Source organism: Procambarus clarkii, chromosome 27 (assembly GCF_040958095.1).
Source record: "Procambarus clarkii isolate CNS0578487 chromosome 27, FALCON_Pclarkii_2.0, whole genome shotgun sequence".
NCBI lineage: Eukaryota > Metazoa > Arthropoda > Malacostraca > Decapoda > Cambaridae > Procambarus > Procambarus clarkii.
Genome location: NC_091176.1, coordinates 25,970,014 through 25,992,079, shown reverse-complemented (window position 1 = coordinate 25,992,079; position 22,066 = coordinate 25,970,014). Strand labels below are relative to the sequence as shown.

Below are 22,066 nucleotides of genomic sequence, written 5' to 3'. Positions count from 1 at the left end.
AGCACCAGACCTATGTTAAGTCATCATAGTGCCATGTGATACTCTAGTTTACAAAATTGTGTAAATGCCTGAGCATCGCTGTCTTTGTTTCATTGTAGTGTTCCTTATCCAGATACAATTTTTACATTTTATAGTGCACTTTCCACCCCACAAAAACAACAACAACAAAAAAAGGGAAGTTGAGATGGTTGTAATGATGATTGTTAAAATTTGTTAGTTTTCAATCCTTTAAATTATCATTAGAAAATGGCTCAAAAATACACGATGTTCAAAGTTCATTTGTTTATTTCATTAAATATAGAAGCAACAAATTTGATTGCTTGACTACACTAAGGAGTTAGCTTACAGTGTACTCATGGCTGCTTGTGACTTAGGCTACTGCTGCTTCAACATTGCCAAATACTCACATTGCATGAGCAATACTCTCACAACACAGAAAATGTCAAGCTGACAATACTCAGCCTTAAAAGACAACAATTTATTTAAAGATAAGAGTGAGATCAAAGACTAGTGCTGCCCACTGCAATGCCACTACCCCCATAATACCAATCAATCCCAAAGTAATTTATGTTCTTGCAAAGTGAAGATCCTTGACAGTGAGGCTGCAGCTTGCAGCTTAGTTGACCTAAGTCAACTAAAATATACTTTTGCAGCCACTGGTAACTCAAGTGCTGGTCTGTGTACTTTTAATTTTAAACACATATTTCATCATTGAAAGTTGTTACAAAGTAAAAAAAAAAATATACAGATACTAATGCTACTAATCAAACAAAATCTAATTTAAAATACACCATTCAAATGCAATTACTGAAGTTCAACTGCAGGCTCTAAGTCAAAGTAAGAGTTACTGGTCAAGAGAGATACAGGGCCATCCTGAGTCTCAGACTAGTGTTCCCCTTGCCGAGGAGATTATCATATTTGTAAGAAAGTGTGTGGAATATGTTAGCTAAAAATATAAATAATAATAAATAAAATAAAATAATAAATATGTAAGTAAATATAATGAATAGATTTCATTGCAATGTCGTAAGAATTTTAATCAGTACTCTTAAGTTATAGTGTAACAAATCATTTTAACAACAGTAAATTTGGAGTATAACTCAAAAGACATTATCTGTATCCATCTTATGTTTTACATGATAAGATTCTTGCCGATAGAAAACAAGCCATTTATAATGAGTACCCTGTAAGCTGTCTCCGCCTGTGCCGTGCACTGGAGACACAGACCTGCACACTCACACCTTCACAACATACACCAGCTCTAGTACCGAAAACTGTACAAACAAAAGGTTCATCTGCAAAAGTGTATTTACAAAAATGTACTTTTAATAAAAGATTTTCCCATATATTATTTCTAAGAATTATTCATCCTTAATAAAGGTATAAATGGTACACTGTCATATGGCAGCACAGGACAATAACGAGACTTGTGCCTCTGCAATACAAATCATCTGTATAAATCTTAACATTTAAAAGTGATGTGTTTTACAAGATATAGAATACCTCTTTGCACTTTTAGAGATCAGTGCAATGAAAACTGTTAGTAGGATCTTTCTAGGAACTTTTCCTTGTAAACTGCTGGTAATACTAAAGAGTGGATTCGTTCATACAATACTGTTCATGTAGCGAACAAGTTTGATAGCCCATCCTTGCAGGTACCAATGTAAGTACTCCCTCACACAGCGTAGAACACAGTCAAGTGACCCTACTAAAGGGAGCTGAGGATCACACTCCCAACCAACAACTTAACTGCACCAACTTACTGCTTTCCAATAGCTCACTGAGGCTATCATGGAAAACTGCCATAATTGTCTTGTGCTTGGTCGTACTCTTGAGAACACCATAAAACTAGAATTCTTCTTTTAAGTAGACTCAACGTTCTGCGACTAGTAGGAAGTTTTTTAGATGGTCATGAAAAATATCAGTGGAAGGGAAGTTGTACATCTAGTAATTGCACAACTTGTCAGTCACACAGCCGTTAAGTATTTCTGTTGTTTAGGGGCATTAGAATTTTCCTAATCCTAATACATACCCATAACATTTCTACTAAAGAAAGCCTTTGGTAAACTGTCTGAAGAAAGTTTTTATAAAATCTTTTAAAAGAAATTATATATAAATTTCTCAAAAACTGGTACACACCCCATCACAGGTAAATTGGTTGCACAACCACTGGAAAAAACAACTGATGATTTCCTTTAGCAAAATAAATGCTCTGGTTAGATTGTCACTTCATAAACATCATGCTGCTTGCAGACATTGGTAACGTTCATGGACTGGTCACTAGTTGTGTCAGTCATGATGTGAGTGGCTGCTAGGCATGATGATGAAAGTGGCTGCAGCTTCCCCATTGCTGCTGGTCACAGCAGAGACATAGGACCATAGGACGGCACATGGTTCACTCCAAGACGCCTTGCAGCTGACTTGTTCTAAGAACCAACCATCTGTTTATTGCTATCTATTGATGGTGGAGTTCAACAGGAAGGGAACATACAGCATTTTTGTTTCTAATAGTTTAGCAGCAGCTGCTTGAATCTGAAAAGAATAATTATCATTTATGAAAAACATTTACAGATATGTTTGATGATGGTAGCAACCTAGATGGACAAAGTACTGAATTTAGAGGAAGCAAACAGTAAGAATGTATGGCAATAATGTGAATTGTTTAATGTAAAAATATGAATAGCATAGTATTTATTTTTTCTTATGAGAACTAGTTCAAAAAACAAGTAAAATCAAAATAGCCTTATTTAATAGAATGTATATTACAGTGTATCAGAGTTGGTGCTACAGCAGTTAGTTTTAGATATCTTACATCTGGGAGTCTGACTAGTAGGTCTTGGAATCTGGTGGGTTGAGAGGGATAGTGGGTTTCACAGAAGGTTCGAAGACAGCTCATATAACGATCCTGGATCAATTCCAGTTCTTTATGGGCTATCCGAGCTGTGGAAAGAAGTAAAAATTACCAATTAAAATTAATTCTTGTTAAAATTTTCTTGAAAAGTGAAAAAAAAGACAATCAGACCTTAAGAATACTCAAAAGAACCTTTGAATTCAAGGAAAAGAAAGTGGTTATCAAACTGTACAAGCCTCTAGTGTACCCAAATCTGGAGTACTGTATCCAAGCATGGAGACCCAACCAAAAGGACATCTGCTTTGGTGAAAGTACAATACAAAGGAAAAAAATTCATACAAAAACTAAGTCAACTATCATAGGAGGAGCAGTTGAGGGCCAAAAGACTTGCAACACTACAAACCAGACATAACAGGACTGATATCAATACCTTTAAAATTCTGGACAAATTGGGAGATATTAATCAGACTATTTATTTATAAGGCCAAATGTAATGTATACAAGGGGTAACAGCTTCATGCTGAACAAGCCACAACAAAGGACAGAAAACATGAGATGCTTTTTCACCATAGGGTAAATAAATCTATAGAATTGCCTACTTGTCAAAGTTGAAAATGCCTAGACATTACTGTACTTCAATTTAAATTGGCCTGGGAAAAAATCCTCAGGAACAATGAGGAGCCTGTTACTAGCACTACATCAAATAAAATTTACTGTTGGAACCAAAACTCTGATTCCCTGCTTCAGAGGTGAAGTAAAATGTGACCTATAATCTCGCAGAATTCACTTTGGGTTCTAGGCCATTTTTCAAGGCTCTTTACGCTTGTTGATAACCCCCGTGAGCAGTTGGCTGTCTTTGCTATGACCCAGTGTATATCAAAATGTAAGTATAGCCTAAATATATAAGTATACCCAAAATATACACTGGGCCCTAATTTTTTAGTGATAAACATATACCAGGTATATTCCTTTTCACTATTACTTTATATATATTTTGTATAGAATTTGGATATAAATAATTCCTAAGGATGGTTATTTTTGTTGGTGTGATAAACTACCAAACTGCTTTGTTAATGAAAGCTGTGTGTAGGGAGCCAGCAAATGTAAGCGTGTGATGTGTGTGTGTGTGTGTGTGAGCCATGTCATGACTTCCAACTCTTTGTCTGAGTAATCATGCTTTAATAACTGCTAAAAGGTGTTATCATTATGTTACTATAAAAGAACATCCTTTTATGTCCCTGTATATTTATTTCTGTATGATTTTATTACACACAGAAATCACAATAGCGTGATACATCAAATGAACAAATCCATAAGGGCCGTGATGAGAGTTCTAACCTACGTCTGAGCGGTTCCCAGACAGACGCTGCCGTAATCGACTAAGCCACGACATGGTAAAAGAATTGCAACCAGGAGTTCTGTAGGATCTGTGTGAGTCCAGTGGAACTCCCGGTTGCAATTCTTTTATCACGTCGTGGCCCAGTCGATTAAGGTTGCATATGGGATCCTCTCAGACGTAGGTTCAAACCCTCATCACAGCCCTTGTGGATTTGTTCATTGTATGATTTTATGTTTATAATTAAGAGTAATTCGAGAAGGGATAAATTACTGATTTATGTTAAGGTTGGCACATCTTGGGATCAAAGAGCAGAAGCTCAACCCACGCAGACACAACTAGGTGAGTCATAAGTGTTGACCTCTTGTCTCTGCTCATCTATGCAGTCATTGGGCCGAGGATGGCCGTCTGAGGCAATTGTGGGCTCTGAATAGCTGGGCTGGGCTATTGAGTTATATCCTTTATATGTACTAGATAAGTGTGTCAATAAGGTAAGAACTGATCACCATTTGGAGTATCAGTGTAACATATTGTGTTAATTCCATAATGACATGTTTTGTTTTGATAATCCCAGTGAATTGAAGTCTGCCAAGTCCTAGTGTCTTTAAAAGTTTTTGGTCAACTCTATAGTGATTTCAAGTTTATGACGATAATGACTTAGAAGAATTTCTAGAAACCTTAGAGTTTGTACTAGTCTTACTTGTATTTAACTGGTCTAGTGCACCAAGGTTCTACTTAACCTATGTACCTTGTATATACTGTAAAGAGTGCCTATATTACTGTACTGTACTTGTAAATGCACTTTATTAATTTGCCCGGTAAACTGTAGTCTGTTCTAGTTTCATGTACCCTAGATATACAGTAGTTACTTACAGCCGTGTGTTTTTAATATCGAGAGGGGATTCTAGCACTGTGAGCATTATTTGAGATATAACAGTCCTGCCTTGGAATTACTACACACGAAGGTGGCCCAAGCAAAGTAATTCTGGACATCCCTCTTGGAAGAACTTGATGTTGAGTTAGCATTGCAGTATAAGGTTTTGTAAATGTAGGGTACAGGAGAATATATATAAGATATGTATGCTTAATATGTTAAAGAGATTTGTGTAATAGTATTATATGTAGGTCCTGATGGCTGACTTTGCTAGGCTTGAGGTAATCAGTGACTGTTGAATCCAAAGTAGAGATCCAATATGCGGGCTATAGATGCATGTTATATAATGTACAGAGTGTAGAATAAGGGACAATACAAACAATTTTTAACAGAAGGCTTTTCTTTGTTTATAGTCATTTATATGTGACAACGTTTTCAGAATCTGTTTACTAATATTCATTAGGGTATTTTGTTTAGTATTATAGAAGACATAGGTAACATCATCAAAAAATATAATAGGCTGAAGGGGTTTAGAGGCATTTGAAGTCATTATTGTACAAGTTATTTGGAATTTGAGAAGTCCAAGTATACTGCCCTGAGAGACATTTGCTATATTCATACATATCACAATACAGTATTGTATTCTGTATGCAGTTCATTATATATATGGTTATGCAGATTTACTGTATTATATCAGCCATGATGCAAGCCAAAATTGTTCTGTAAACTTACACTGGTTTAACATGGCAATAACTTTCAGACAGACATATTCCTCAATTTGTATCTTTGTTTTGCGAAGGGCTAGTGTGACGTGGGTAATCTTTTCCACCATCACACCAACTTCCTGTCGCAATTGGTCCATGGTGATAGGTCTCCCCATCATAGAATTTAGGCAGGTTTGCAATGTGCAGAGGTTGTTGGACACCTGTTGAAAGAACAACAATGATAATAAAATAGTAAAATATTAAGAAATATAGTACAGTACTAATGTACAGGTGTACTAAAAAAAATCATACTGTGCAGAACAGTACAGTATTGTGCTGTATTATGAAGTCCATATTATATGCAGTGTTTCAGGCAATTATAAAACTAATACAGTATGATATTAGATACTGTATAGTGTATTGTATTATGTATGATATTAAATTATTTTTATATCTTTCTATTTCCCATTTTCATGGGAGAAGAGGGTGGCATTATCCTGGAGGAATCTGAGATCAATAAAGAAAAAGGACAAAGATATTCAACAACTTGTTTATACGTCTTCCCTATTAACATTGCCTGTGATTACATTTTATTGACTTCATCCAACATGTGTCTAAATACAGTTAAACAAAAAATGATTACATGTCTAGTAAGAAAACACACTCTTTCCAGTCGAGCCATTAAAAAATGGTAAAAATAATTAAAATCTTAAATATTATTTTTGTTTTGGAGTCTATTTTCTAATAAAAATGACTGAAGTAATCTATAATTAAGGAATGTGTCGTCTATACTAGTTTATTTTGATTTTGATTTTAAAATTCTAATACTGTAAAAACAAGATAGAACATTTAGATGGGGAAAAATATTAAAATGTCAATACTGTAGTTTTGAATCATTACATATAAAAAATTGCTTGAGTAACTTCAACAGTGTTGAATATCATCATAAATACAAGTACTGTACTGTACAACAAAAGTATACCAACTAATTTTATATATGCACAATGTTTTTAAAAAGTTAATTGACTTTTACAATGATGTTTGATTTTTCATTAAGCAGTGTTTTATTGATTTTTCACAGCTCAGAGTAGGAAAAAGACAAGAAAACCTCTTTCCAACTTTGTAAACCAACTTCAATATGCTTAAATGTATATAGTACAGTATTGTGCATGTTACAACATGAAATTGCATAATATACCCTAATTATGTAAACAAATATTTTTGAAATGTGAATGAGGGTTTGAAAGAAGTTTAACTGCAGATTTTTTGGCACTACATGGAGGAAGGGGGAAGATTAGACTGTTCATTCTGCTCCTAACAGCTGGCATATAAATACAACTGCTAGCAATATTTACCAGGATCAGGGGCCTGATCACTTTGAAGGTCAAAGATCAAACATTACATGACTTAGGAAAAGTTTTTATCAGGCACATAGACTGAGGTTACTTATCACATTATCCCTCACACACTCGGGAAAACATCAACAGCTGTGCCCTTCCACTTCATATTGACAATGTGTGGCAAGCTGCCTATGATTTGCCTTCTCAAAGGTAAGTTAAAACATTCTCGTCCTCATAGCCTTATTCATTTAACTCTTATTCTCTCCTCCAAATCTTACAAGCTTCTCACATTCGATCCATGTTTTCCCACTCACATTTCCTTCACCACCCAGTCATGTTCTAAATCTTTAATTTTGCCAAACCCTCACAATACGAACTCAATCTTGTGAATTATAAAATTTTGCACTCCACATTTTTCATTATATTTTTGTTCCCTGTTCCATACTCATAGCATCATAAATACATTTCATATTTTTATTTTATTTCTACTACTCTGGAATTTCATTTTTCACACTCGTACAACACCAGCATCCATACGTAAGAGCAGGCACCATCACAATTCATGTAGTCTTTTAATTAACTTGAAAGATCCCAGTAGTACAGTCGGGTTCGTTCTCAATGCACAATCGAGAATTCTGGGTTTGGATCCTTGGCGAGACAGAAATTGTTTGGCACATTTTCTTTCACCTAATGCCGCTGTTCACCTAGCAGCAATTAGGTATTCAGGAGTTAGTCAGCTTGTTGTGGGGTTGCATCCTGGGCATGGTCAGTAATTTGACTTGGGGAAGGGGGGGAGGGAGACCTCCATAAAAAACCTAACATGTATGAATACACTCTGGCTTCCTGTCCCCTGACACAGTGAATTATTATTATCATAGCTGCATCCTTTCCTAATCAGGACTTTCACTGCAACTATTTTCTTTCCTTATACCGTGTTTGGTATATCTAACAGTAGGTGATCTTGGATCACTTTACAAATGATGTGCTACATGATTTACCTTGCAGATTTACCTTGGAGCTCATACTGTAATTAATAACCCACTGACATTTAAAATAATTGTTGTATTTACTGAACAGAATGCATGCATGCATTTAACACAGGCTAATGTAAAATGAATACTTCCTGTTAGGTGTTGTGGAATGAGTTTAAACTCGGCTGGCAATGCAAATACTGTACTGTAATGTTGTGGGAAACATCTGCCTATGTTGTTGGCTGATCAGGCTCTTATTGTTTACTGCATCAGGCATAACAAGGATAACATAACCCATGCAGTGTGGCATTCCAGTGCAGTTTTGTGTTCATGCATTATGCTTAACATTTCTTTAGCAAAATAGTAAACACCAGGACTTCTCCATTTACCCATTGCACACAGTATCCTTCATACTGTACAGTACTAGAAATAACTGTGAAGAGCACTGTAGCTCAGGCATGTATTGTAAGATACATTTCTTCAGAGTAAATGTAGGAATGTCATCTGGGACCTAGTGTTTGCCAAAAATTTGTGCAGAGAGTAGATTTCCTGGATTGAGACAAAAGTTTCAAGTAACCATGGAGGTTAGGGTATAAAATGTAAAATGAATCATTTTCAAAGATATAGCCTGGCTGGAGTAGTTTGCTAGTTTGATTGCTTGTGACAGAGATGCAAAATATATGTGTTTTAAGTGTTCTATGTCGTTACACAAATTTTGCAATATGTACAGTATGGCTGAATATTCTTCTAGTGCTCACATGCAGCGTATGTGTAATACAAAACTTCCTTCCCCCTTCCCCCCCCCTGACAAACACACACACACACACACACACACACACACACACACACACACACACACACACACACACACACACACACACACACACACACACACACACACACACACATATTGAGATTTCTAAGTTAAGATGAATATGTCATATTCATCTTAATATGACAGGTTCACAGTGATGTAAAATATGAATGTATCCATACAGTGTTCCTAACACAAACAAAATATTATTCCTTAAGCCATTTCTTACCTCCTGATGAAACTCAGCTTCAGTGCCATCTGAAGATCTAGATCCCAACTTCTGTAGGCCATATATAGCTTGATAAGCAGAAGTAGTAAGTACCAGGAGCTCATGCCATTTATGCGTGAGTAATCGTGTGTGAACTTCTACAGGCAGTTCCTGGTAGAAGGGAAGGCGCTTGGTCCACTGCACCAGCTTTATAGATATAGAGTCTCCCAACTGGCATAATTTTGTTGACAAGTCACTTTTGTGGTCTAGTAAGTCATCTAGATTCTGAAAAAAAATTACTGTTATATGCAAACTATCATAGATTCGATGAGAAAAACAAGATACTTTAATATCTTTTTATCTACCACGTTTTTATGGGCATTGCTAAAAACATAAAATGGTTTAGAACAAAAAAAAAAAAAGGATAGCAACTTATAGCCTGTAATATTTTTAAAGTAACAAAACTACCTGTACTTAAGATATTTAATATTGAATTTGATAGTTTGGTGAATTTACCTTCAGTGTAGCAATGTCCTCAAAGTCATCACATTCTATTAACATACGAATCATAGCTTGGGCAACATGGTAGGGTATAACACGCTCTCTCGTTGACGTTACTGTGCTGTCTATCCTTTGCCGAAAGTGAGCGACCTGGCACAAGGAAAAAAAAAGATTTGTAATGCAAAACTTAGGCATAATTTATCTGAATGTCCCTCAATTTAAATTTTATTTACAGTATATGATACACACAGAAATCACAATAACATGATATATCAAATGAACAAATCCACAAGGGCTGTGATGAAGATTTCCTTGTTCCTTGTGGATGTTTATATATATATATATATATATATATATATATATATATATATATATATATATATATATATATATATATATATATATATATATATATATATATATATATATATAATATATATATATATATAAATATATATATATATATATATATATATATATATATATATATATATATATATATATATATATATACATATATATATATATATATATATATATATGAGCTTATATACAACTCATTAGTATATACAGTACAGTATATTAAAAAAGAAAATATAGTACTGTACATACCTCGGAGGGATTTGTGAGTGCAGCTTTTAGAATGTGGCCAGTGTTGAGACCACTGGAGATGGGAGATGTGATGGAGGGAGATGTGAGGGGGCTGGAGATAGGCATGGGTAAAGATGTGCTTGTTAGGGAAGTAGTTCCGGCCATCATAAGTGGATCCAGAATCATTTTCTTCTCAGGAGAATTACCTCCTTGTTTTATTTGACCATTTTTTTTATTCTTCTTTTTGTACTTTACCTATGGGGGAAAAGATGGTTAAACTACATATTTAAGAACATCACATATGCAATAATTTGTTCTATGTTTAAATGCCAATAATTAAGATGGGCAAATTGTGAGAAATTATTTTGAAGTAAAATAATGCAGCCTATGAGAAATATTACCCTGCTGCTACTACAAATTTAGATTTGTAAAAAAAAAAAGTGCTTTCATATAATCTATATAATTTAATCTGAATTCTTTCATACAAAGCATGGTTTATAAATGTATAGTGCTCCATGCAGTGCTGTACTTGAAACTCTTTAGGCTTTGCAGTTTTAATGAGAAGCCGTCACCTGAGTACTATTTGAAACTATACCATTTTTCTAGTTTGGAAAACAAAAATGCAGTTTTTTGTTTTTCATGATGAAGCTCATTTAAATTAAGTCCACACACATAGGATCTTATAATGATAATATAGTACAAATATTATTACAAATAACATACCTCCATAGAAAGACAAGCTACAGTAGAACTTGGATCATGGGGTCTTTTTTGCCATTTATTTATGATTATCCATTTTAAATTGTCAAGAGTATAAGGTCTAGAAGCATAGACACGGATTTCAAATAATTTATAGATCTCCAAACAAAATTTTAAATTTTAAATTTAAAACATTTTAGGTCGAAATGAATGAATTTTGGTCTACGAGTATGGGCTTCTTACCCCTTGTATAAAGTATTATGACATGGGGGAAATGGTATGGCACTATTGAATGTACTTTGCTGTTTCCTTTTCAAGAATATTGTATCCAAGTTTTACTGCAACAGGCACACATACACAAAAGACATTGGCACCTCTATAGCTAGCAAGGTGACATTACTACTGTATTTAGTGAAAATATATTATTCATAGGATATCTGAAAGCCTGTGGAATATTATCTTGAACGGAACTAAGTGCTTCCATGCAGAGATTATTAGTGCTCTCTCTGGTGTGATTCCAACAGATTATTTGTTTTCATTACATGGTCAGGATGACACTCTGGCTGTTCTCAAGGTAAAGTGATTCTAATGACTGGCCACCTGGTTAAACACCTAGATATTAAGTCTGCTTAACTCGTTTTCTTTTAAAGTCTGAAGAATTTTGTTTTCTGCTAATAAAATTTTAGGGGATACTCAAATAATTTTCCAATTTCACATTTCACGTATTTGAAAATAATACACCATAGTAACGTAGCCAAACTTAACAAAACATAACCTAATCATGGATAAGGAGTAGATAATAGCACTAATTATGTAGTGATAATGAGCATATAAAAGTGATTACCTCTAGGGTACCTCCTCCATGAGGACAGGTTGACACTACAAATAAGGATAAGGGCCAATGGAGAAATTATTTTCTGCCTATAAATTAGTTATATACAGTACTATAATATACCCCCCCCCCCCATGCAACCATGTACCGAATTTTGTTTATATTTTGGGAGTTCTCCAGAAATGAGTCTAGCATTGATAGGGGGATGGGAATAGCCTAAGCTACTCTATCTTTTGAGATGTATTTTCTTGTCTCAATAAACATACTTGAAATTGCATTGATAAATTTTTGTTTCATCTACAAATATTATCAGATTTAATATAATTTTATTTTGTTTGCATATGAGTTCATACACGGAAAGTGCCAGTATAAACGAATGTTTATATGAGAATGTTGTCTATTGGATGACGATTCAATTTATTTAATTCAAATAAAAATTAGTTTAGGGATGGTTTAAACAGTGAATTAGCAACTTGGAGGCCATGGCTGTTCTACCAAAAAACCGGGGGAACTTGTCCTCATAAAGTGTGGCTACGTGTCCACATATAGTGTGGCCACGTGTCCACATATAGTGTGGCCACGTGTCCACATATAGTGTGGCCACGTGTCCACATATAGTGTGGCCACGTGTCCACATATAGTGTGGCCACGTGTCCACATATAGTGTGGCCATGTGTCCACATATAGTGTGGCCACGTGTCCACATATAGTGTGGCCACGTGTCCACATATAGTGTGGCTACGTGTCCACATATAGTGTAGTAACTGTCCACAAAGAGTTTGGCGACTTACAGCTGAATCTCCTGTGCAATTGTAATAACGGTTTATAAATTACCCAAATTCGAAAAGAATTTCATAAATAACGACCTAATCAAATCCACATGAACTTGAGAGAGCCCTTAATTGACCCAAGGATTGAGAACACACAATATCAACATACGGGATTATTACGTTTATTGGATATTATTGGCCCATACTAGTGACAACGGTTTCACACCTTATGTTTTAGGAAGATCAAATATTTTTATAGAATAGTTCATTTTTTTTTACATTTACGCACTTCATACTACATAATTTACAAATGTTATTATATGAATAGTATGTAATTCCATCTGAATTAGGGTAGATTTTGGTAATTTGTGTTGTGTGACAGAAGTACAGAATTGAATTACAACATACCTAAATACAAAATTTAACAATATCCAAACAGCTGTCAAAAATATGTGATGATTACATGAGCACCACTGTTTATAAGTTATAAACTGCTGGTTTATTAAACATTTCTTGTATTCAATAAATAAAACTCGAACGTAACATTCCATCATCCGAAACAGTTTCTTGATTATCCAAGGTAAACAAAACTAGTTCACCACGCAGCGCGTGTTCCTAAGGTACTAAAGTGCCCTTATCTTAACCTACCAGACTACCAGAGGACCCAAGACAGAAAACGGAACAGTATGTCAATTTCACGACCCGCTACCAATTTTAGTACGGTAATTTTTGGCCTTAGGAAGAGTATACGTTAAAATGCGACATTCTGTTAGGAGGACGGGTTGTCTTACTGGGTGAGTTCGAACCCTAATAGTCCAAGTGCTTAGACATAATTCCCCGACTCCTTCTAAGTGTCATATATTGACATATAGACATACTGGCTAAACACTTTCTTTTAATAATTAACAGGCTTTTTCATACAAATCTTTCCGTTTTTCAAAAACGAGTTGGGCAACCTATGGATCATGGGCTAGGTGTTTAAACCGTCTGTATTTATTGAAAGTTAAGCATAAAAATCTTACAAAATTAAAACTTTAATGGCTTTCATTTCTAGGTTAAAATATAAAGGCAATCTTTGTCCATGAGGATCGTGGGCTCTGGCGTGACCAATAGATGTAACGTATAAATAGCATGAAGTATTTGTAAAATAAACGAAGATGAAATAAAGTAGAGCGTATACGTTTATTTAAAAAAAAATATAAAACTCGCTAGACAACACACATTCGTTGTTGGAAGTTGACTCATTAAGCAATATTATTAGCCCTCAACTGTAACTCAGTACCGCCTGGCTCCATTACGTCACACCTTTAAAACAAGTTTATACGCCTTTAAAAAGGAATGTTGTAAATACCATTCCAAAGCGAGTCTACCTATTTTTACCAAAAACCTTCTCTGTCAAAGTCAAATATCCCGCTTTTCCCGGTCTATGGAGAGAACAATAATAACTGGAAATGTATGTACTATTGCAATATGAAATTCCTTTAAATGATGTGGGAAGTTCGTCATGCAAGCAGGACAACTGCAAACTATTATAATCACAACACATGTGAATTCTGAAGCATTGAAAGCCAAAGACGGAGAGCGTGCTAGGCTGCTGTCACCTTACCTCCTTCCGTGTAAGTGTTTAAGCTTAATTGTTACCATGGTGTAAACCCTCACCATAAGTCCGTTGTGCTTGCCTGAGCACCTCACACCTACAAGAAACCAACCACTGGCTCCATAGATTAGTTGGAATAGCTCTTGCAGCAAAGCAGACACAGCGCACAGATCACATGACCACGGATACTGTCTGTTACACTATTAATTAAAAAGTTCATATAATCACATATGAGATTGTCAGTCCAATTACTTTACCAAGTATAATAATCAAGACAAAAATGCATTATTGCCTCATCGTGAGTGTGTAAAGTTAGTTTTGTTTTCCCTTTGTACCACAGTTCACCGGGGCAGGTTCCCAACACAATTTGCTATATCCTTTCTCGATATATGTGGATTATCTTATGTTTTCAGTATTCACTTTGCTATTTTAACCAATTTTGTTGTCTCCATATATAAATTTAGTAAACAAAGGTGAGATTGAATAGCTTACGATTAGTGTGTTAGTAAAACCTGGTAAAGTAATGTGATTATAAGTTAATTAAACAAATATAATTTACCTTATACAGATTATAGACTGCTCCAGAATTTCGACCACCAGGCATTCTGTCCTCTCTCACAGCTGTTGTGGTAAACAAAATATATTTACACAAAATGTAATTGGATTAATAGTTTGATATATATATATATATATATATATATATATATATATATATATATATATATATATATATATATATATATATATATTCTATATGAATTTATAGTGTATATACATATACATATTTTTTCATTCAATGTAGTAGGGGAAAACATTTTGACATTTTTTACGAAGTTGAGTAAAGTACGCAGTATTTGTTACGAACATTAAAACAAGTGGAATTTATGTGGCACTTGAGTAATGAGGCACGTACCAGCAAGCACCATGCCCTGACGAAGACACTTTTGAAACCGACAATACTGGCAACGGTTCCGCTGTGCTTTGGTGATCTCACAGTCACCGTCGGCCACACACGTGTACACCCGCTTATTCTGAACTGTTCGCTTAAAAAAACCTTTGCAACTGCAAGTAGAAAAGTTTGTTTGTAATTAGTACACTTTTAAATCGTACATACTCAAACTTTTAAAGTTGATATGCACAGGTAGAATTTGTTTTATCTATAATCTAAAACTCGACAAAGATTAGCTCTTTAACGACATGGTACAGAGTTTTCTGGGTATGAAAGACTTAAATCAAAGTGCTAGTTTAGTCCAGATCATAACTGTGTTCACAAGTATATGTAGAGTAGTGCCTCTTCACAACCCTCTCCCCTGATACACTGCCAGCTGGCCTGACTCCTGCCTATACAACAGAGCCTCAGCAGAGTACAGTGACATGCCCTAGAATTACTATTATGATTATGTTCACGATTACATTTGCAAGGCAGTTGATGGATTATTACACTAGGGAATTCTTACCCCTCACAAGTGATGATACCGTAGTGAAGTCCTGTGGCTCGATCCTCACATATCATACATATCATGGGCTGGTCCTCCTCGTCGTCTTCAACAGGCGTGGGCTGGGTAGGAGTAGTAACCACACTCTCCGCACTGTTAGTGCGAGCCCCCCACATCGCCACTGTAGACAAGTTAAGCGCTGCTGGAGAATCTGGTTGAGTGTGAGGCAACTGTGTACGATCGCCTGCCCATAACCGCTCCATGTTGAGAGGAGTGGATGGATGGCGCTGGCTGTCAACACTACTAGGGGAGTGTAAATAGGACGCACTCTGTAATAGCTGGAGATCTCCAGAACTCTGCGGTGACCCTAAACCTCGAACAACTTGGTAACTTGGGGAAGAGGGTGCTACCGTATAAGGGGAGCGAGCAATTGGAGTATGAGTAAGAGGAGATCTTGCACTTTGAGTTATTGGAGAACGGGCAGAAGGAGAGAGTGAAAGAGTACTTGAGGGAGAGAGCTGGGGAGGAGATCCTCTTCTGTCCTGACCTAATGTCAAGAGACCATCTACTGAGGCACGCACTGCGTCGCTGGTATCAGCTCCGTAAACACACGAAGTGGCAGGTTGAGTGAGGACCTCTCGTGGGGCTTGAGATACCGTTGTCTGTGTTTCAGATGGTGTTGACCAGAACATTGTTTTTACCCCACCTGCTTCTCCCATTATAACTGTTGGTGTTCGAAGACGAGGGGAATATCCAGCTCTACTGGAATCTGCTGGAACTGCTGCTGGAACACTTGTAGATTGTGTAGGCTGTACCATACCACCACTGATGAATTCCGGCCGCATGCCATTAATACGGTTGGCTCCTCCACCCCAGTATGGTTGTGCAATGCTCACAGGTGGGCCGCAGCGTAGTCCCGCGGAGATTACCATTCCAGACGAAAGGCCTGCTACCGAGACGGAAAGCGTGTGTGGTATGGGACTTAACGTTGTGTGAGGTGGTCCTAGGGACACCAAGGGTGGAGGAACTGGTGTACATGTTGACACCGGAGTAATTTCTGTATGATGTTCACTTGTGTCCGGTGGTGGCGGGGTAGTAGACATACGCTCGGGGATGTCAGTATGCTCACACTTGGGAACAAGATGCAGGTTTGAGTCTGCTGTTGCAGGTCTTGGCATGGCTGAAGAGGATACCGGTTGGCTTCCACCGCCATCAAACACTTGCGCCGCCTGAGCCTCGTCATCTTGACCGCAGTCCAGACACGGTTTAACTTCCCCGAACTCGTCGCCCGCACTGTCCGGTGATGCTCTGGAAAGAGTAGAGACAATAACACCAACACACCAACACTCTCCTAACAGTGACATTATTCACGTGTAAATTCACTTAGTTACTAACTAAATTTTAATTTTGAAGGCAGGCGATAGGCTACCTCTCATGAGTGTGTGGCCGAGGGTGGGGCGACGCCCGCGGTGATTCGGAGGGCAAGTATGTCGTTTGGGGCTGAACTGGACTGCAGGAGGAAGTTTCTCCACCTGACGACCCAGAGTCCGGGGAACAAGACGAGGTCTCAGCCAAGCTTTCCCCGTCACTGCTGCACCTATAGACAGTCCGTACTTGCTTACACAAAACACTAAACGCCCTTATACATAAAGTTACTTAACTGCCATATACCCCACCTTCAAAAAACAAAACAAAAATAATAGCCTAACAAGTACGTAAACAAAGATGCTGCACTTTCCCTTTCAGAAAATATAATTTAAAAACAGAAATAAAATGAACTCTAATGCTTTGGAATTTACATTATGATATTATTCATGGGGGGGTCCGTGTTAACAGCAACAATGAGTAACTGAAATCTGGCTATAGAATTCCATAGACTTTCGACGAAATAATAACCCCCCCCCCACGCAGTTTTTTGTACTAAACGCGCGCGCGCGCACTGACAGTGTGCTTGTGGCGCAAGTAATTACGTGGTCGTCACTGTAAGTCAAATATCGTTGGGTCTGGCTAGTAACTCCTAGTAGTAACCTAGTTAGTAACTTGGGTTACCACACGAACAGCCTCGCTCTTGGCTAGGGGGGACTTGGATAAAGCTTACATGATTCTTCTTTTTTAGATTGGAGATTACATTATATATATATATATATATATATATATATATATATATATATATATATATATATATATATATATATATATATATATAAATTTTGCTAATGCCTTCAATTAGCAAAGGGGAAAGGTCTACACAACAGAGAGTGAGGTCTACAAAACAGGGGTTTATATTTACACAACAAGAGGTTTATATCTATATAAGAGGAGTTGATATCTACATAGCAGGTGGTGATATGTACACAACAGGGGTTGATATCTACACAACAGTGGGTGATATTTACAAAACAGGCTGTGGTATCTATACAACAGGCTAACACAACAGGCGGTGATAGTTACACAACAGGCTGTGATATCTATACAACAGGCTTACACAACAGGCGGTGATACCAAGACAATAGTCGGTGATATCTATACAATATGGAGTGATGTCTGCACAACAGAGGCTGAGTCATCTACACAACAGAGGCTGAGACATATACACAACAGAGGCTGAGGCATCTACACAATAGAGGTTGATACATCTACACAACAGGCTGAGACATCTACCCAACAGAGGTTGAAGCATCTACTCAACAGAAGCTGAGATATCTACACAACAGAGTTTGAAGCATCTACTCAACAGAGGTTGAGACATCTAAACAACAGAGGCCGATACATCTACACAACAGGTAGAGACATCTACACAACAGGTAGAGACCTCTACACAACAGAGGCTGAGGCATCTACACAATAGAGGGTGAGACATCTACACAACGGAGGCTGAGGCATCTACACAACAGGTAGATATATCTACACAACAGAGGCTGAGGCATCTACGCAACAGGTAGAGATATCTACATAACAAAGGCTGAGGCATCTACACAACAGGCTGAGCCATCTACAAAACAGGCAGAGCCATCTACACAACAGGCAGAGCCATCTACACAACAGGTAGAGCCATCTACAAAACAGGCAGAGCCATCTACACAACAGGTAGAGCCATCTACACAACAGGCAGAGCCATCTACACAACAGGCAGAGCCATCTACACAACAGAGGCAGAGCCATCTACACAACAGGCAGAGCCATCTACACAACAGGCAGAGCCATCTACACAACAGCCAGAGCCATCTAAAGAACAGAGGCAGAGCCATCTACACAACAGCCAGAGCCATCTAAACAACAGAGGCCGAGACATCTACACAACAGGCAGAGCCATGTACACAACAGGCAGAGCCATCTACACAACAGGCAGAGCCATCTACACAACAGGCAGAGCCATGTACACAACAGGCAGAGCCATGTACACAACAGGCAGAGCCATCTACACAACAGGCAGAGCCATGTACACAACAGGCAGAGCCATCTACACAACAGGCAGAGCCATCTACACAACAGGTAGAGCCATCTACACAACAGGCAGAGCCATCTACACAACAGGCAGAGCCATCTACACAACAGGCAGAGCCATCTACACAACAGGCAGAGCCATCTACAAAACAGGCAGAGCCATCTACACAACAGGCAGAGCCATCTACACAACAGGCAGAACCATCTAAACAACAGAGGCAGAGCCATCTACACAACAGGCTGAGCCATCTACACAACAGGCAGAGCCATCTAAAGAACAGAGGCAGAGCCATCTACACAACAGGCAGAGCCATCTACACAACAGCCAGAGCCATCTACACAACAGGCAGAGCCATCTAAAGAACAGAGGCAGAGCCATCTACACAACAGGCTGAGCCATCTACACAACAGGCAGAGCCATCTAAAGAACAGAGGCAGAGCCATCTACACAACAGGCAGAGCCATCTACACAACAGCCAGAGCCATCTAAACAACAGAGGCCGAGACATCTACACAACAGGCAGAGCCATCTACACAACAGGCAGAGCCATCTACACAACAGGCAGAGCCATCTACACAACAGGAAGCAACATAAACTTACCGGGAGTCAACCTTTCGGCGCTTAAGCTTCAGGTCCTGGAAGAGGCTCATTTTGACGCCCTCACACTGGAGCAACGTCACCGTCATAATTCCTGCAAGAGACCAGACGACGCAACGTTAATATACATGGCGCTCAAAATACGGAGGGGGGGGGGGGACGTTCAATGTATATAAAATATTTGTATGTAGATAGTAGAGAGGTATTAACAACATGGCGATGTATTGCATATTACTCCGGAAACATTTGGCTGTATGATCCCTGGAACACATTATAGGCCGCCTCTCTTATTATATTTCTCATCCCTCTTGTGGGGAAGATGTCTCTTGTCAGTTCTGGCAAACTTGACGAGTACGTCTCTCTCTCTCTCTCTCTCTCTCTCTCTCTCTCTCTCTCTCTCTCTCTCTCTCTTGAGCGCGCGCGCGCACACACACACACACACACACACACACACACACACACACACACACACACACACACACACACACACACACACACACACACACACACACACACACACACACACACACACACACACACACACACACACACCAAAGAGCCAAAGCTCAACCCCCGCAAGGACAAATAGGTGAGCACAAATAGGTGAGTACACACAAATACACACCACACAAACACACACACACATTCATGCACGCAGCTGACCACGGGGACCGACATTGACAAAGCTGCACAATCACTATGACCATTGTTTTAACAAAAACACAATGCCTTAACCACGGTGTGTGCGTCATTAAGCGCAGTGTTCGCCAAGAAGAATGAGTGAGCACGTGCCTGTGAGCGTGTGCGTGTGAGCGCGTGCGTGTGAGCGTGTGCCTGTGAGCGTGTGCGTGTGAGCGCGTGCCTGTGTGCGTGTGAGCGTGTGCCTGTGAGTTTGTGCTTGTGAGCGCGTGCCTGTGTGCGTGTGCTTGTGAGCGCGTGCGTGTGAGCGTGTGCCTGTGAGTTTGTGCTTGTGAGCGTGTGCCTGTGAGCTTGTGCTTGTGAGCGCGTGCCTGTGTGCGTGTGAGCGTGTGCCTGTGAGTTTGTGCGTGTGAGCGCGTGCCTTTGTGCGTATGAGCGTGTGCCTGTGTGCGTGTGAGCGTGTGCGTGTGCTTGTAAGCGCGTGCCTGTGTGCGTGTCAGTGTTACGGTCGTTCACACAGATGCACAGTCACGCCCCCAGTCGATCAACGTGCTTGGGAAGAGAACAAGTCCATGACTGATACGCCCTCTCTACCTGTCTCTCACGCGCGGTCACAAACACACGCACACACGCACACGCACACACACACATGCACACACACAAATGCACACACACAAATGCACACACACAAATAAGCCACAGGGACGTTAGAAAAAACTTTTTCAGTGTCAGAGTAGTTAACAAGTGGAATGCACTAGCAAGTGATGTGGTGGAGGCTGACTCCATACACAGTTTCAAGTGTAGATATGATAGAGCCCAGTAGGCTCAGGACCTTGTACTCCAGTTGATTGACAGTTGAGAGGCGGGACCAAAGAGCCAAAGCTCAATCCCCGCAAGCACAACTAGGCGAGTACGATATGTGCGTTTTTATTGGTCTCAAAGTTGATACGTCATTCAAACTTCGGCGTTTGGGGAAAAAAATAACAATTATTTTCCATCTTGAACAAAGAGAATTACACGAAGTGGAAAATTGAATTAACGTTTTTTCTTAATATTTTTTTTAAACATATTTAAGAAATCCAGTCATTCTCTGCCTGTTTTTGTGCGTCGCCCACACACACACACACACACACACACACAGTTTACGCTCAACCCTGCAAGCACATCCGAGCAAAATGCCGTTAAGGTACGAAAGAAAAAAAACAAACATTCCGTTTCAAGGTCCCGAAATTAAAAAATAATAATTTTCCTTTGTAGTAAATGATATCGAGAAGAGAAGCAACGGCCAATAAGGTCAAGCTAACGAACCGCGTCCCGGACTCTTGAGTTGTCCCAGCACCAGTAGCGTACCAACGGTAGCTTTCAGTAGCTGCCTCTCCGTCTGTGCCTGTCTGTCTATCTCTAACTTTGCTCTCACACAAGGGATGCCATGCCAGGCACGCGCCCGCACACACACGCGCGCACACACACGCGCGCGCGCACACACACGCGCGCGCGCACACACACGCGCGCGCACACACACACACACACACATGCACATGGGGTGGCCGAGTACATACAGGGTGCCCTCGCTTGCGCGCGCGCACACACACACACATATTATATATATATATATATATATATATATATATATATATATATATATATATATATATATATATATATATATACACGTATACATATATACATACACATACATATTTAATCACCCACACAAATACACACATCAATAATGTAGCGAGTCGGACCTTCGTACACACCCGTGGATCCCCCCTATCAAGACCAAACAGTCAGTCTCCTGTATATTGGTGTTTGAGATGATTCCATGCAAGCCAATATCCTTAGAAGCTAATCCATCCCC

At 38.7% G+C, this 22,066-nt stretch overlaps 1 protein-coding gene across 14 annotated transcripts in view; it reads right to left on the bottom strand.

The window, feature by feature from the left end:
* Positions 1 to 267: 267 nt before the first annotated feature.
* The window catches only part of Hr4 (Hormone receptor 4), a 399,910-nt gene continuing 378,111 nt past the window's right edge, over positions 268 to 22,066 (bottom strand). For 7 of the 14 annotated variants that reach the window (XM_045749132.2, XM_045749131.2, XM_069332471.1 and 4 more), the window contains 11 exons: positions 19,570 to 19,660; positions 16,954 to 17,121; positions 15,546 to 16,832; positions 15,002 to 15,150; positions 14,648 to 14,709; positions 10,212 to 10,445; positions 9,615 to 9,749; positions 9,120 to 9,383; positions 5,794 to 5,986; positions 2,813 to 2,940; positions 268 to 2,532 (listed from right to left, as the gene is read on the bottom strand). In XM_045749132.2, coding sequence (XP_045605088.2) covers positions 2,452 to 2,532; positions 2,813 to 2,940; positions 5,794 to 5,986; positions 9,120 to 9,383; positions 9,615 to 9,749; positions 10,212 to 10,445; positions 14,648 to 14,709; positions 15,002 to 15,150; positions 15,546 to 16,832; positions 16,954 to 17,121; positions 19,570 to 19,655 — 2,787 coding nt within the window. In that variant the 5' untranslated portion in view covers positions 19,656 to 19,660 and the 3' untranslated portion in view covers positions 268 to 2,451. The remainder of the gene's footprint in view (positions 2,533 to 2,812; positions 2,941 to 5,793; positions 5,987 to 9,119; positions 9,384 to 9,614; positions 9,750 to 10,211; positions 10,446 to 14,647; positions 14,710 to 15,001; positions 15,151 to 15,545; positions 16,833 to 16,953; positions 17,122 to 19,569; positions 19,661 to 22,066) is intronic. The other 7 variants (XM_069332470.1, XM_045749136.2, XM_069332469.1 and 4 more) reach the window with 2 other exon arrangements.